The sequence below is a fragment of the Pygocentrus nattereri genome, chromosome 18 (assembly GCF_015220715.1).
Source record: "Pygocentrus nattereri isolate fPygNat1 chromosome 18, fPygNat1.pri, whole genome shotgun sequence".
NCBI lineage: Eukaryota > Metazoa > Chordata > Actinopteri > Characiformes > Serrasalmidae > Pygocentrus > Pygocentrus nattereri.
Genome location: NC_051228.1, coordinates 33003943 through 33019686, shown reverse-complemented (window position 1 = coordinate 33019686; position 15744 = coordinate 33003943). Strand labels below are relative to the sequence as shown.

Sequence of the window (15744 nt, the reverse complement as noted above, 5' to 3'; positions counted from 1 at the left end):
AAAGGAGGAAAAGAAAAATTGCTGCTGTGGAATATTATGGGCTGCATGCAGATACGAATGAGTCAGGCAGAGCTGGGATGGAAATCTTTGCGACACCATGTAAGTGTCATTGAAGAATACCACACTGGCCTAGCCCTTCCTCTGCTATTGACAGATAAGCAATGACAGTGTTTAGCTCTGAGGAGGCTCCTCTCTGCCGTGCTTGGCAATTGGAAGACTATTTTGAGATGCTGCTGTTCCATGCTGGAGGAATGTTTGGCACTTGAATAGATGTTGGGCCTGAAAAGTGAAAAATCCTCCCCAAGCCTTTGTATTGCAACCTTTATTGCTAAAAAAACTGAAGCTGTATAAAAGCTGTATAATAGCTAACCTCTGTTTTCTCAAAACAGGCAGGGTCGTATATGCTTATTGTTATGTCCACCTGGTGGAGTGAAATGTAAGTGAATTAAATAAACTTCAAGACCTTTACAAGCGCTGCCTAATTAATGAACAGTGGAGGCGTTCTTGGTGAGGGGTGTGATAAGTTGTGAAGTTAGTTTCACAGCTTTTGTCAGTTATGTGAAGCATTCATGAATACATTTCCTTATGGAGGGAGTTTACAACCAAGTGCATCTTTTTATATCTAGAGAGTGGAATATCCACACTTCCATTTGTTTGCAGTTGTTGATTATTATTATTATCATTAATATGGTTTTAAAATAATTCTTTGGAACCACTTTTAACTCCCTGAAGAACCTTTGAATAGATCGTTCTTTAACCCCTTAGCATTCCATGTTTATCTCATACAAGTGCTCATTATTCAGTAACCACAGGGGCCTTTATGCAAACGAATGGAGCTATTCTTAGGTTATAGAAGTAAATTATAAAATTCTGGGCCTGCCTATTTTTTAAAATGAGAGCTCATCTTCAGTGCTAAAAATGGCATCCGAACAAGTAAAAACATCTTAAATGGAGGCACCAATATATCTAATATTTTACATTATGACACTGCTGTAAGAATATTACAAGACTATTTTGATTGTCTATACCTTTTTATTCATTTTAGGTCATTTTCTCCAGTGAAAGTGTCTTATTGGCAGAAAGTTCTGCTTATTTTAATGAACAATATTTCACACAAGTAAAACTATCCACCAATGGAATGACACTTTCACTAGACATGGTGTTTAAAAATATATATAACACACAAATGTGTAGAAATCAGTTTAATAATCTTATAATATTCTTATAACAATCTCATACTGTAACATACTAGATATATTGGCTAGGTTTATGTCTTCTTTGCTTAAATATTTGCTTAGTTATCATTTTTTCAGTGTATTGCAAAGTTTCTACTATAATATATGGTGTCTTCCAACTGTTTAGGAGCCTTTATTTTTAAGAGTGTTCTACAACAAAACTGCTTATATTTGCTTAGAATTCTACTGAACTCTGGTTTTCATTCCCGCAGACTCATACTTCACTTTCTCTGCATAGCCTTTATTTTGTGTTGTGAGGCTGCTGAGGAGATAACAGGAGCATTATGATATTTCAGCCGTATACTCTGTTGAATTGGAGGTTATGCTTTGAGGTTAGGGCTGCATATTGTATCTAGGATATAAATCAGGAATATAAATCATTACTGTCTTTGGTGGATGCCAGTGAGAGCTTTTTGTCACATGAAATTATCCTTGTTTAAATGATGATAATTAGAGTTGCAGTTGCAAATAAAAGGGCACTGGTCAAAGCAACGCTGTCATTTTGACAGCAGCAACAAAGCCAGCATTCAGTGAGTCTGTTTACATACACGCTAATAATACAGTCTTCATCTGCTTTCAGCCAGATTATTCAAGTGGTCATGTGAACAGCATGCTATGATATCCTGTATTAGATTTCGAGATTTCCAATAAAGAAACTTGGGTTTCAGGCCGAGTAATCGAGTAATTCAGCGCATGTGTTCTGGTGTCTTGCTTTTGTACATCTGTGTATGTGCACAGATCTTGATAGAGAAGAGATGTACCACAAGCTGTAAACACCCCAGACTCAATTCAAAATTCAGTACTACACCTGCACCAACATGTCAAAACAACAGAGATAAAATAGTTATTATATATATATATATATATATATATATATATCACTGCAGTAACACTAATATGGTCGTGGTCTGTTAGTGCGTGTTGTGCTGGTCTGAGTGGATCTGTGTCAGTCTGCATCACTGCTGGACTGAGTATAGTCCAAAAACCAAAAAATATCCAGGCAACAGTGTCCTGTAGGCAGCGTCCTTGACCGCTGATGAAGGACTAGAGGATGACAAACACAAACTGTGCAGCAGCAGATGAGCTATGGTCTCTGACTCTACATCTACTGACATGGCAGGAGTGTCTAATAGAGTGGACAGTGAGTGGCCACAGTGATCCACTCGTACCAGCACATTACACACTAACACACCACCACAGTGTTACTGCAGTGCTGAGAATGATTCACCCTCTGTGAGGGTCCATTGGGGTCCTGACCACTGAAGAACAGGGTAAAAGGGGGCTAACAAAGTATGCAGAGAAACAGATGGACTACATAATGTTATGTCTGATTGGTATGTGTGTGTGTGTGTGTGTGTGTGTGTGTACACACATATATATATATATATATATATATATATATATATATATATAGAGATAGAGAGAGAGAGAGAGAGAGAGAGAGAAAAAGAGAGAGAGAGTGAGAGAGAGAGAGAGAGAGAGAGAGAGAGAGAGAGAGAGAGTCCTGCAGTGGTCTGGTGACCTGTCCAGGGTGTATCCTGCCTTCTGCTCGATGACTAATGGGATATATATATATATATATATATATATATATATATATATATATATATATATATATATATATATATATATAGAGAGAGAGAGAGAGAGAGAGAGAGAGAGAGAGAGAGTTGCTGTTATTCTGACAGAAGAAAGAAAGAAAAAATACTTTACTTTTTATGTAAGTCAATGGAATCAGACTTTTTTCCAAGTCGTTTTGGGTCACTTCTTTTAGCTCCTTCATCATGAAATGTACATACAATGTAAAAGGTAACAGGTATTTTCAAATTATGTCAAATAATGGAAATGGAACCTTAAAAATGAAGATACGAGGTTCGCTTCTGACCACAGCGATGTAGGAACAAGATATATAAGTGACAGTTACATTATGACCACAACTTAACTATCCCTTTCCCATGCTATTATAAGACTATGACCATGACATACCTCTCATTTCCACACCTTACTAACGACTTAGACTCCTTACCAAGTCATGGCCACAACTTAACTATCTCATTCCTACACCTTTCATATCCATTCGCAAAGACTTTATCATTATCTTCTTTCACCCGCCTTACTCAGGCCCCATTCCCACTTGGGATTAACATGCATCCTGGGTGATCGAATTAAGTAAGTAAGTCCGGTTGTGAATGAGGTACAATCCTCCTCAGAGACACGTTGTGATCCAGTCATTCAAACCGCTTTCAAAGGTGGTCAGGGACGCGTATGACCTCATAAGATTTATAGTATGAATGTGAAAGCGTCCTTGGGTTTGTGAAAGGGGCTATATAATGAAGTTATCATTATTATTATTATTATTATTATTATTATTAAAGCATCTTGGTACATCTTCACCAGTGGAGAAGAACTGCCGTAATCAGCTGTGCAGCTTCTTTTTTCGTCTCCTCTACCAACTGTTTATAAGACGCATTAGCGGTTCATGTGGTCTGAATTGTAACAGCCTTGTCTTAAACACAGACTGGCAGTACATTTTTGTCCGACAGTAAACGCAGTGAGAGACCGATGTAGTAAATGTGGGGAAGCATTTGAGACCGATGGGTGTGCTGGGTCTGCATGGCTACACATCTCGCTGTCCACTTATGATCAGATCACTTGAGATGGATGTTAATACCAAGTGTGAGCCGGGCCTAAGTCACAGCCAAAACCCATTCCCATGCCTTACTAAGTTATAACCACAACTCACCTATCTCATTCCCACAGCTTAAATATCTCATTTCATCCACCTTATTAAGTCATAACAACAACTCGGTTATCCTTTTCATGCCTTACTGCATTGTGGCCATGACCTAATTATCTTATTCACATACTTTACTAAGTGGTGGCCATGACTTAATTATCTTGTTTCCACACCATAGAAAGTTGAGGCCATGTGTTATTTTAATTAAGAAGGGATGTCCATAAATCATGAATTCATTATGCTGCTTGATATAATATAGTATGTAAGTATATTATTCTTGGCTGCAACATGATGCACTTATTTCTAATTTTAAATTTCCGAGTTTTCGGAGGTTTCCGAGATTTTCTTTAGAGCGATGCTGTAGTACAGTCATTTTTCTACATGAAATTATGCACTTTTTTTAAGTTCAAAGAATGTGCCGTCGAGGACACATTGTTAAGGACGCGCTCAGACATCTGACGACTGCGGTAGCTAGATTGCGTTAGCTAGAACCTAAATCGGTGGAAAGATACATCTCTGTTCTCTGTGTTACCTCGACAAACGAAATGTTGTCACATCGCCTTCCAGTGTATCTGCTGTAGGTTAGCTCGTTTGTTAGTGTTAGTGTGACAGCCACCCCCCCTTTACATCAAAATGTTATGTATAGTTAACAAATATCCCTTCATTAATTCGTCAGAATGACTATCCCTTGTGGGTTTTTGGTGGGTTGCAAAGCAATAGTAGGTGTGTATACATCATCTTTTTAAAAATAAATATGGTTATTGACTGATTGAATAGTTTCCCCATGATCAGATTACTGAAATGTAAATAAACACATGTATGACAACAGATTTGGAGTAATTTGGAGGTACCAGGTGATTGTTTTGTGCACAGGAAGTGAATAACTTGTTTGTATTTTCTCTTGTGTTTCAACAGATGCAATGTGGACAGCAAGGTATCTCGAGTAGCTTGGCTGAACCGGACCACCATCCTCTTTACGGGGAACGAGAAATGGTCATTGGACCCCCGAGTGGTTCTCCTGAACAACACGGCGGTCACAGAGTACAGTATAAAGATCCTGGACGTGAATTTGCACGACGAGGGGCCGTACGTTTGCTCCATTCTCACTAACAAGAAGCCAGAATCCACCAGAGTTCATCTCATAGTACAAGGTAACCCTCTTTTCAGAGGCCGTTTTCTCTCAGGTGTTTGTGGAGATTTGTAAAGAGGTGTCGTTGAGTTCTTTTTCCCTGTGCCAGAAATATCATCTCTGACAGTCGCAGTTTTCATCACTCACTGTTGAGATTACAGAAATTGTATCAAAACTTGCTCGAGATTGTTTTTGGCTGGGTTGACATTTCAGTAAGATAGATAAAGGTGAAGAACAACTTCGATTCTCCTTCCGCAGACTGATATAATTAAATGAATCTCTCCAGACGTGCCTCTCCGTGATGAAATTGGGATTTAATCTGGGTTTAATTTCAAATCGTTGATAGATATTGATTCAGGACACGCAGCAGAAGGAAAGAGAGTGAAAGCGAAAAAGCTCCAGCCACCGCTCGCAGCCGGCACTCACTAAATCAGCTGTCGAACTGCAGACTTTTGTCATCGTTTACTGTGCAATCAATTCCCCTCACGTTCGCGCTCCAAAAACAATTAACATCACCAGCATTCCGGATCTTTCCTGGTACCACAAAACCATGTAGACACGCTATTTATGTCACAGGATGATTTGCTGTAAAAGTTATACTTTTTAAATCAGATTGTTCCTGAACGTTTAAGGATTAAGTGAAAGACGGAAATATATGCTCTTTTAATGTTGTTGTGAGAGAAAATGTGTGTTTTTGGGGGTTGATTTTTTGCAACCTAAACATCTTCTTATCTACTGCTCATTAACTTTTGGTGCTTAGGCCTGACACTAATTACTCCACATGCAAAATAACCAAACAAATAAATAAGATAGGGCAATTATTTTAAGAGATTAGATACAGCAAGCGTTAATTAGCATTGGAGCGCCTTACAAAATGGGCTTTATTTGGCCAAAAGAACTCCATTTAAGCTTAGTTTATAATGTAATTACTTGTGAAGACTGAAGCATTGTATCAATCATAGAAGAGCTGATTACTCAAAGGCTTATGTGGATTCATCCACTAAATGCTTTTGGGTGTATAGTAGATTCTGCTTGCTGAGTCTGGTTCATTAAAACAGCTGTGAGTAAAACAGCTTGAAAACAGTTTTCAGCCATGTGTACTGAATGTACTGAACTCTTGGGTGCCTTTAGATTCCTCATCTCAATATTCCTGAAATATGGAATGGAATTGGAATTCCTGGGAATTTTTCTTTCTTGGTTTTTGTTCACAAATGAACATGAGGGCTGTCATACAGGGCAAAATCACTAAAGATGTCGGAGATCTTCATAGAGAAAATGCCAATCAGCAAAAATAAAGTGTCATATTATATATACTAATGTTGTATTACTGTTTCTGATAGTAGCAAATTTTACAAAGTAAGAAATTTAGGCTTACTTTTAAACCCTTATGCATCAAACTGGTGCATCGTCAAATCTGATCATAAAATGAACGCATACTAACAGTTTCATTAACAGTTTTGTTGTTTTCTTCTATTCTTTGTTTGTTATCTTCTTTACTGTATACCCCGACTCAAACTCACGTGTGGTAGCATGTTTGGGTGTTACTGCGAGCGTAATGTTTTAATAGGCTGAAAATGCCCAATTTGAGGTCAAATAATCAAAATTATTTTCAACAGCATCAATAATATCTGCAATAGCAATAAGAAGAAAAAACAATGGTTATACTAATGATCATACATTTATATTCTTCACTACAGTCTTTTTACTAAAGTGCATTTACTTTTTTGTGCTTTTACGATTTAAATTTCATTTGTAGACTTTCACTTTGTACTGCTCATACTGCTCATAGAACTTCCTCCCTAAAAATGCAAAACAAAAGCCACCTCATATATGAAATTGATCACACTACACAATCTCATCACACAACCACTTAAAAAAAGCTACATTTTGTTATGTTCACATTTTATTTGTTTTAGTTATCGTAATTTTAACATTATAAAAATATTTAAGCTCTAGTAGGAAGGCAGTGCACCTGCTGCTCAACCACAGATCTGCCGACTGTAGAAAAAAATGGCTCATGAGCTGCTGAATACTTTTGTTTTATGGGTTTGCTTTTTAAGCATGTGCATGATTATGTTTAAATTTTATATAAATGAGGGCAAAGTGTGGTTTGTCTACTGCAGAAGATCACCATGAATAATGTGGCTGTTGGCTGGAGTGGTGTAAAGCACGTCCCCGCTTAACTTCACTGGAGCAGTGAAAACATGCATTCAAACAGAATGCATAGTGCCAACAGTAAAGTTTGGTGGAGGAGGGATAATGGTCTGGGGCTATTTTTCAGGATTTGGGCTCGGCATCTTGGTTACAGTAAAGGGTAAATGTTAATGCTACCGCATACAAAGACATTTTAGACAATTACATGCTGTAATGACTGTGCCTCTGAGCACAAAGCGAGGTCCACAAAGACATGGCTTAATGAGTTTGATGTGGAGGAACTGCAGTGGTCTACAGAGAACCTTGACCTCAGCCCAACAGAGCCCCTTTGGGATGAATTGGAATGCTGATTGTGAGGGCCCTCTCATCCATCATCAATTCCTGACATCACAAATGCTCTTTTAACTGAATTGGGACACAAATTCCCACATACTCCAAAATCAAAAAAGAGCAGAGACTGTTATTGCCACAGAGCAGAGACCAACTCCATTTAATGCCCATAGTTTTGGATTGGGATTGACAGCAAGCTCATATCGGTCAGTTGTCCACATACATTTGACCATATAGTGTATGTGTGAGTGAAGTTTCACCATCTGTAGATGTTTGTTTTCTCCACAGTTACATTGTGTTGTTCACCAAAGCCATCGTATCTGCAAGAAGTATCCCGAGGCCTTTAGTCTCCAAGTGTCAGTGTAAATTGTTTGGCTGCAAAGCCTTATTTGACGAGACCATTGATCATACAGCACAGAGCCGTATTTGCTTGTTTGCAGTTCCCATGCATGCGAAGCTTAGTGGTATGTACTTCTGTATTTTCTTTGTTTCAGTTCTTGCTTGTCTTTAGAGGTCTGGGTGGGATTTTTTTAGTCCAGGATTTCCTCCTGCTCCCGCGGGTTCCCATCTGCGTTAGTCAGAGTGAAAATGACTGCCGCTGGTCAGACTTGCCTTTATTGTTATCTTATATGTATATATTTATATTCATAATCTATTTGTTTTTCTCAAGAGCACTTTCCACAGCTGTGGCCATCCGATCTGAGTCTATGCTGTTTCTGTAGCCTATAAGAAAGCAAGTCACATGATTCATGTGTTTGCATTTATTTAGAACTAGTTTAGAACATCTATTTAGAATGAATTGACTAGTTTGTTATTTTGCTGTTAGATGTCATCAATATATGGCAGTTATTAGGATCATTTTATGTATCATTAATCTGTGGGATTTCTCTACACATACATGTTGTCCTGCTCCTGCCAGCACTGGGCCAGTTAATCACCCACTCCCATGAACCACAATGAAAATTAGCCCTGGGCCACAAGATCTTGTGGTAGGCCCTGTGGGAATGCAGACCTTTACTTGGTTTTCTTTGTCTAAGATACAGTGGTCACTTGTTGATGGCCAAGCATTGGAATACTTCCTTTCAAAAACAATGACCGTTTCACCATTTATCCCATTGAATGAATTGCATATGATTGAAAAGTTAATGTTTTACGTCAACGTACACTGAAAATCCCAACATAACTAGCCAGTATTTTGCTAGACCAATCAATGGGCTCAATCACTTTTTATTAATTTTTTTTTTTACCCAATTTTCTCCTCATTTTGGTCGTCTCCAATTTCACCCACTAGTTAGGACTCCCCCAACCACACGATACTGTCAGTGCTAGGAGGGTGAAAGCTAACACAGGCTTCCTCCAAGACCTGTGAAGTGCCACTGCATCTTTTCTGCCGCTCACACAACATCACTGGACAGCTGAATGCCCTTGGAGGAAAGCACCAACCGCCAGATCTGTTACATCAGCTAACAGGCCTGCACTGACCAGCATCATGCTGAGTGATGAGGGAAGAAGGGGGCCATCCTACCCACCCAAAGAGAGCGAGGCCAACTGTGCTCTCTTGGACTCCTGGCCACGGATGGCTGTAGCATCACCAGGGATTGAACTCGTTATCTCCTGATGATGGGGCCAACGCTTAGACAGTTGCACCACTCAGGAGCCCCCACTTTTTATTTTTGGAAGAATTTAAATTTAGGTTTGGTTAAAAATATTGTAACAAATTTTTGCAGTTAAAAATGTATTAATGGCCCCCTAGCAGGACCACCCACAGGTTGAAGACCACTATGATATTTAAAATGTTGGACATGTTGATTCTACAGAGCACTAATGATTTGATTGGCATTTTGAGTTGGTGCAGATAGATAAATAGACAGACAGACAGATAGACAGACAGACAGACAGACAGACAGAGACTTCATTGATCCCGAAGGAAATTTTGCAGCCACACAAAACAGCACAGTCATAGTAATAAAGTTACTAGATCTTTAAACAGATTGACACAATACACTGCAGTTAATGTCGTTATTTTGTTTAGTCAATTGCGATTAAGAGATTTTGTGTATTGTGTTATGGTCAATAGTTACAGTGACCTACTGCTTTTGTTAGTTTGCTGCTGACTCTCTTATAGGTGTCCTGTAAGCACTGTCCAGCAGAGTCTGCCAAAGATGCTGAAAGTATCATTTTAAAAGCCATTGAAAATCTTCATTTTAACTGAGAGGGCTACAACTGCGGGGCTTTTTATAGCAACATACAACATTCAGGCCGCTGGGCCTCAGCCTGCACTGCTACGGATGGTTTGAAGCGTCAAACTAAGAAAATGTGTTAACAACCTTAAAAATGTGGATGATATTAATAATTTATCACAATAACAACATTATTAACATTTTAACTTTGGCAACCCTAGTAATTACATAATTGCACATGAATAAAATTTTAACTAGCAGCGTCAAAGCATTAAGTGCTCTCTAATTGCTAGGATGATCTTAATATAGTGGTAAAACTGGGCTGGTTGTATGCAAATAACACAGTACAAGGACAACAAAACACAGCAAGAGCAAAACAGCACCTGCAAAGGAGACAAAGGAGGAAGAAAAAGGACAAAAAAGATGATGATATGCAGATCAGGTTCAGTTTAAGGTTAAACTGTGTGTTGAGACAGCAGGAGGGATTGGGGAAGATGTGTGACGAATGATCCCATGCATGATTAATGGCTGTCAAATTCCCAGCAAAATGGAGCTCTAATTTTATTGGAGGTCATAATAGATCGTTCTGGTTCAAGGTTGTCAAACAGTACAGACATTGTTGTAAGAGGGTGATTTTGCATTTGATTTGAAGCTGTAGAAACTTTTTTTTTTTCCTCAGATAAGAAAGCGTTGCTGAAAGAGAGGAGAGGGAGGTGTATTTGGAGGTTTTAAACTTGCTGAAGTCTCTCAAAGGAATAAAGGATGGGTCGAGTGGGACTCTCTGGCACAAGGAGCCCACGCACAGTCACAGCCGTTCGAATCCACAAAGAGTAATGGCTCTACGTGTTCAGAAAGCGCGTAGGTGAGGGTCAGGTACTTGTTTGGTGCAGTGTTGGTGTTTTTGCACATTGCACTAAATGTGTTGCTTTTTACAGTTAGTCACATTAGTCAGGAGTTTGAACGGGTTAAATTAAACACCACACTTTTCTTCATTTTCTTTAAATGATAAAAGTTTGATGTGAACATTGTTTCAGAACGTACCATTCACTTTTCCAGCCTAACTGGAAAAGCTGCGAAAAACAGCCTAGTGTGACATTTTCAATTGGGTGCTTTGGTGATGTCAGGACATTGACACTTATCTACCTATTTAGCCTGCATCTGTTTAGCCCCACCCACTCAAGATTAAGTTATAAGGTGTGTTTCATGTTGTGCTGCTTTATGTTCACTTTTTAATTTTTGGATGAACACTGTAGGTTTGGTTAAAATATTATAACTCATTTTTGCAGTTTAAAACTGCCCCATAGCAGGACCACCCACAGTCCACAGCGATATGTAATATGTAGGAAAGATTGATTCTGCAGAGCACTAATGATTTGATTGGCATTTGAGTGTTGGTGCAGATAGATAGATAGATAGATAGATAGATAGATAGATAGATAGACAGACAGACAGACAGACAGACAGACAGATAGATAGATAGACACTCAGATACTTTATTAACCCCGAAGGAATTTTAGCAGCCAGTATTAGTCACACAGTACAGCACAGTCATAATAATAAGGGCTATATGATATAAAAAGAGGAATATATATGAAAACCCTATTTATAGGCATATATATATAGCTACCATATGTACCTCACTCTGTGGCCCAGGCCTGGTACAGTACAGTAAGTAATAATAAAGTGCACTGACTACATGAAAGTGGATGGAGGAACTACTTAGACAGTTGTGGAATATAGATAATAATGAAATACCAGACTCATCTTTGGATTATTACATTTAAAAATAGTGGCGTTGTACTCAAGACCACTAGAGATGAGTCTGGGTCAAAACCAAGACCTAGACACATCAAGTCTGAGTCAAGACTGAGAGCAGGAATGGACTGTAATATAACTAGATAAGCCAAAAATTATTATTATTATGCTAAAATCTTGGCCCAACATTGCATTGTAACTTTGGAAATGATGGTGAGACTGTTCTCTGTCCCTTCTTCTCAGAAACTCCTAAATGAAAACATTCAGACCTGCACAGTTAAGCCATCATGAAAAGGATAAAATAGAGTCTCTGACAGCACTGGGGGCCACTTACCGGGTGGTCTTCTACACGTGGGGACTGCTATAACAAATAGACATGATAAGTGTCCAGTTCTTTTCCCCAAATGTGAATTTTACATGATTCACTTTAATTAAATGAACTTACTGTAGGAATGAACGTGGGTAAAGTTTTTGGGAAACGGAGAGCAGTGAAATCTGCTTTTGTTGAATAATTCTATTCGTTTCTTAATTCTGATAGGCTGTTTTTAGGCTGAGGATCGAGACTGAGACCGGACTTGGGAACTACAATGCTAGAAAAAAGCCCAAGAAAAACAAGAACATGCAAACGAATGTCATTATAATCTATTCTATCCAATTCTAATGTTCCAAAATCAGAGCCGTGGGATTGCTACCTTCACATTTGATACATCAAGCTGCATTTTAACATGCATAATTAAATCTGAACCTTCCTTTACTAGGATATATTTATAACATCAGTCTATGTAGAGTCTCTCTGCTGTGATCGCAATAAGATGCTGAACATTTGCATGTGACACAATCCTTCACCTTCCCACCTTCTCATTGTGTGCTGAGAGGTATACTATTTCTGCACTGTTCTGTGGAGTGTGTTTTCAACAGTTGTGGTCATGTACTGGCTGTTCTCCAATTATGCAGCCTCTGTCATTACACATCTTAGATAAAATATTCTCTGTGCGGCCACAGTCAGCCCACGCCTACCGTTAAGACCAGGAATTGACTGAAGGTCATGTCGGCACTGCATTGTCTGCATGAATAATACAGACTATATATATGAACAAAGCCATAATCTGTGACAATCACAGACTGTAAATGTGCCCACAGGGTGCCCAGCATTTATGTTTAAAATAAGAGCCCAGAGCGTTAAAGACAACGTCATATTGGAATGTTTTTAGTAATGTTTGGGTTATTATCTCTTTGCATGTTAATTGCCTTGCTTTTAGAAGCACATATTACCCCGTATTTTACCGTTATAACATCACTAAAGAACGTGAGAACAACATATAAAAGGTTTTGAAAGTCAACTATACTGTTTAAAAGTTTTAAATCATCTTTTGCAAGTTTGCCATCAGTGTTTTCAATAAAATAAAATGAATTTAGGAAGATACAGTACTGCACAAAAGTCAGAGTCCTTTTATTTATTTCATTTACAACCAAAATAGCCACTAAGTGCAATATTTTCAGTGTAATTCCAAATTGTAAAGGAATAGTGTAAAAAAAAACTTGAGTCATCTGCCAATTATTTTAACTATGAATAGATTTTAAAAAATGAAAGAATGATAAAAAAAAAGATTAACTGATCAATAATAAGCCATGCAGAGTCTTTCAAAGATTACCGGTAATTCTGGTAACACATTATTTTGATAGTCCGCTGTAGATTCCGCTCATATTATGGACATATGAGTTTTCATCACTATTTTCATGTTGTATGTAAATTCTGTGAAAGTGTCTAATTGAAAGTTTTTAATTCACAGTGTTTGTGAGTCAGGCTTTATTTGTTTATAGTTTAATTTAATGCAGAGAATATAAAAGGTGTTCAGGGAGCCCAAAAAGGGCTTATGTACAAAGCAATATTTTGAGATATTATTATAATGAGAGAGATATTATTATAATATTATTAATATTTTAAATTTTCAGTAAAAATGGCCATTAAAAACAAATAATGCCTTCTCCAGGAGATGTTTATGCAGTGATTGGATATAAAATGTTCCACTTGCTTCAGGAAGGGGAAAGACAGGTACAATACAGTGCAGTTAATCAGAACAGAGGCTGTTTACATATATCAGTCTTAAAGGTACAGTAACACAAACAGCCTGTTGAATTCTGAGGGATAAAGAGATTTTGAAAAATGGTCATGTAAGAATGAATTATGGCTGTTTTTGGTATATATAGCCACATGGATGTTATAAGCGGGGCCTCAGCAGGACCTCACCTAAAAAATGTAGTATATGGGCTCTTTAGGGTTAGGGTTAGGTTTGGCTTTAAGTTTAAGTTTAGATTTAATAGAATCTATAAAGTTCCTACATTTTTCTTGTGTTATAATTTTTCCCTGGCTACAGTGTGTTGTGCTGAAACTCCTTATAGCTTCAGTATGAATGATGTGTATGTAAATGTGTTATTTCCTGTAATATCACACAAGCCTTGAATTTGCAGCTTAGCTTTAATACATGGACAGCATGGACAGGGGAGTAAACGATACCTTTAGACTTTCATGTTTTTACATGTTTTATGTTTAGAAGCATTTTAGTTGTATTACGTCAAACTATTTTATTAAAAAAGGGAAAACTTTGTTTTCCAAGATGTGGGCACTTTAACTTCAACCCAAAAGGTAAATATAGACCTCAGCCCAGCTCAACCCTACACCTAATATTGTTTCACAAGATATTCACAAGATATTTTCTTAGAAATAAAGCATCTGTAGAGAATCTAAAAACCTCTGAAAATTAAGTGTAACCTAAAAATAGTACAGTAACAAAACAGTGTATAGCATTGTGTAACAGTAGGAGACAAATTCACCCAGAAGGTACTTTTTTTACATTATTTTTTCTAAAATTATGTTTCACTTTGAATCAGTAATCATCAATTTGAGTTGTAAGAACTGCAGGAAAAATCTATTTTTAATTTATACAATACAGTATTTTGCATTCTACAATAACTACCTTAAGCCCAAGGTCAGTTCTTTGTAAATGTCCACTCAAAGATGTTAGTTTTAATCACTGAAATAAGGCCAAAAGGGTGATGAAATAGAGCAGCTGGAGCTGTAAGGACAGTATATGAACTGCAGCTTTATAACGTGTAACGTGGTATTTGACTGAACATAAAAGATCAAATATCATAGAGGATCTGAAACACATCACAGTGGGAGCTTAACACAGAGGATCATAGCTTTGCCTACTATTAGCACACAGCTCACTAGAACAAAGTGCGGAAAAAGACTAATAAAGAGCGTTAGAGGGCTGCTGCAGTAAGTGTGCTGTGGTGCCAGAGCCTGCTCTAGAAAAAGGGAACCAGAATGACGTTTCTGCAGTTTCCGTCTTCGTGGTGAAACCAGAAGAATAATAAGGCAGGTGCTGTTTACACTAAGTGTAAATAGAATGATGCTGGTATGGAGACTTAGTGTAAATAACATGATTTTGTTATTTACACTTAGTGCTCAACATCGTACTATTTATACTTACATAATGACATTATACTTTACACTGTTTATTGATACTGATTCAGTAGTATTAGCCTGTATTTCGGCATTTAAAATCTGCATTTTGTGAAGCTTTGTTTGTCATTATTGCCTACAGCTCTCTTTCTCTCATCAGGGATTACTACTCCTAGTTCTCATTTTAGTTTTAGTTTATTTAAGACAATACTACTGGACAGTGTATACTTGTTTAGACATATTAGAAACAAAACATACTTGAATTTAATTGTTAAAAACCCAAACCAAAGTTGTGCTGCCAAAGTAAAAACTATCGAAAATAGTACACAGATTCCCCTTTTACCCAGACAGGGAATCAAACCCCACCCTAATCAAGCAGGGCAGTGGTGTTATCCACTATGCTATAGCATATGTCTGTTTAACTTTTAGCAAATGTTACTGCAAGACTGATGTTTTATGTAATAGAGAATGTAAAAGTGCACTCACTTATTACCTGGTTAATATTATTCTATTCACCCTTACTCTCCATTTCTGTCTTGAACAATGCTTTTCTTCCAATGCTGCCTTGTTTTTGTACATGGAGAGTATAAATTATTAGCATTAGCAGGAAAATGAGCATTTTGGTTGCTAGTTTTACTTAGTGTAAAGATACACCGCTGAATAATTTACTGAAAAATACATTGGATATGCATATTGATGGAAATTATACACAGAAATTGGTCAAAAATACAAAATAAAAAGGAATAGCAACCAACATA

At 37.6% G+C, this 15744-nt stretch overlaps 1 protein-coding gene across 2 annotated transcripts in view; it reads left to right on the top strand.

The window, feature by feature from the left end:
* Positions 1 to 15744, top strand: part of opcml (opioid binding protein/cell adhesion molecule-like) — a 354110-nt gene that overhangs the window by 255055 nt on the left and 83311 nt on the right. For both annotated transcript variants that reach the window (XM_037547481.1, XM_017691333.2), the window contains one exon: positions 4888 to 5123. In XM_037547481.1, the coding sequence (XP_037403378.1) occupies positions 4888 to 5123 (236 nt within the window). The remainder of the gene's footprint in view (positions 1 to 4887; positions 5124 to 15744) is intronic.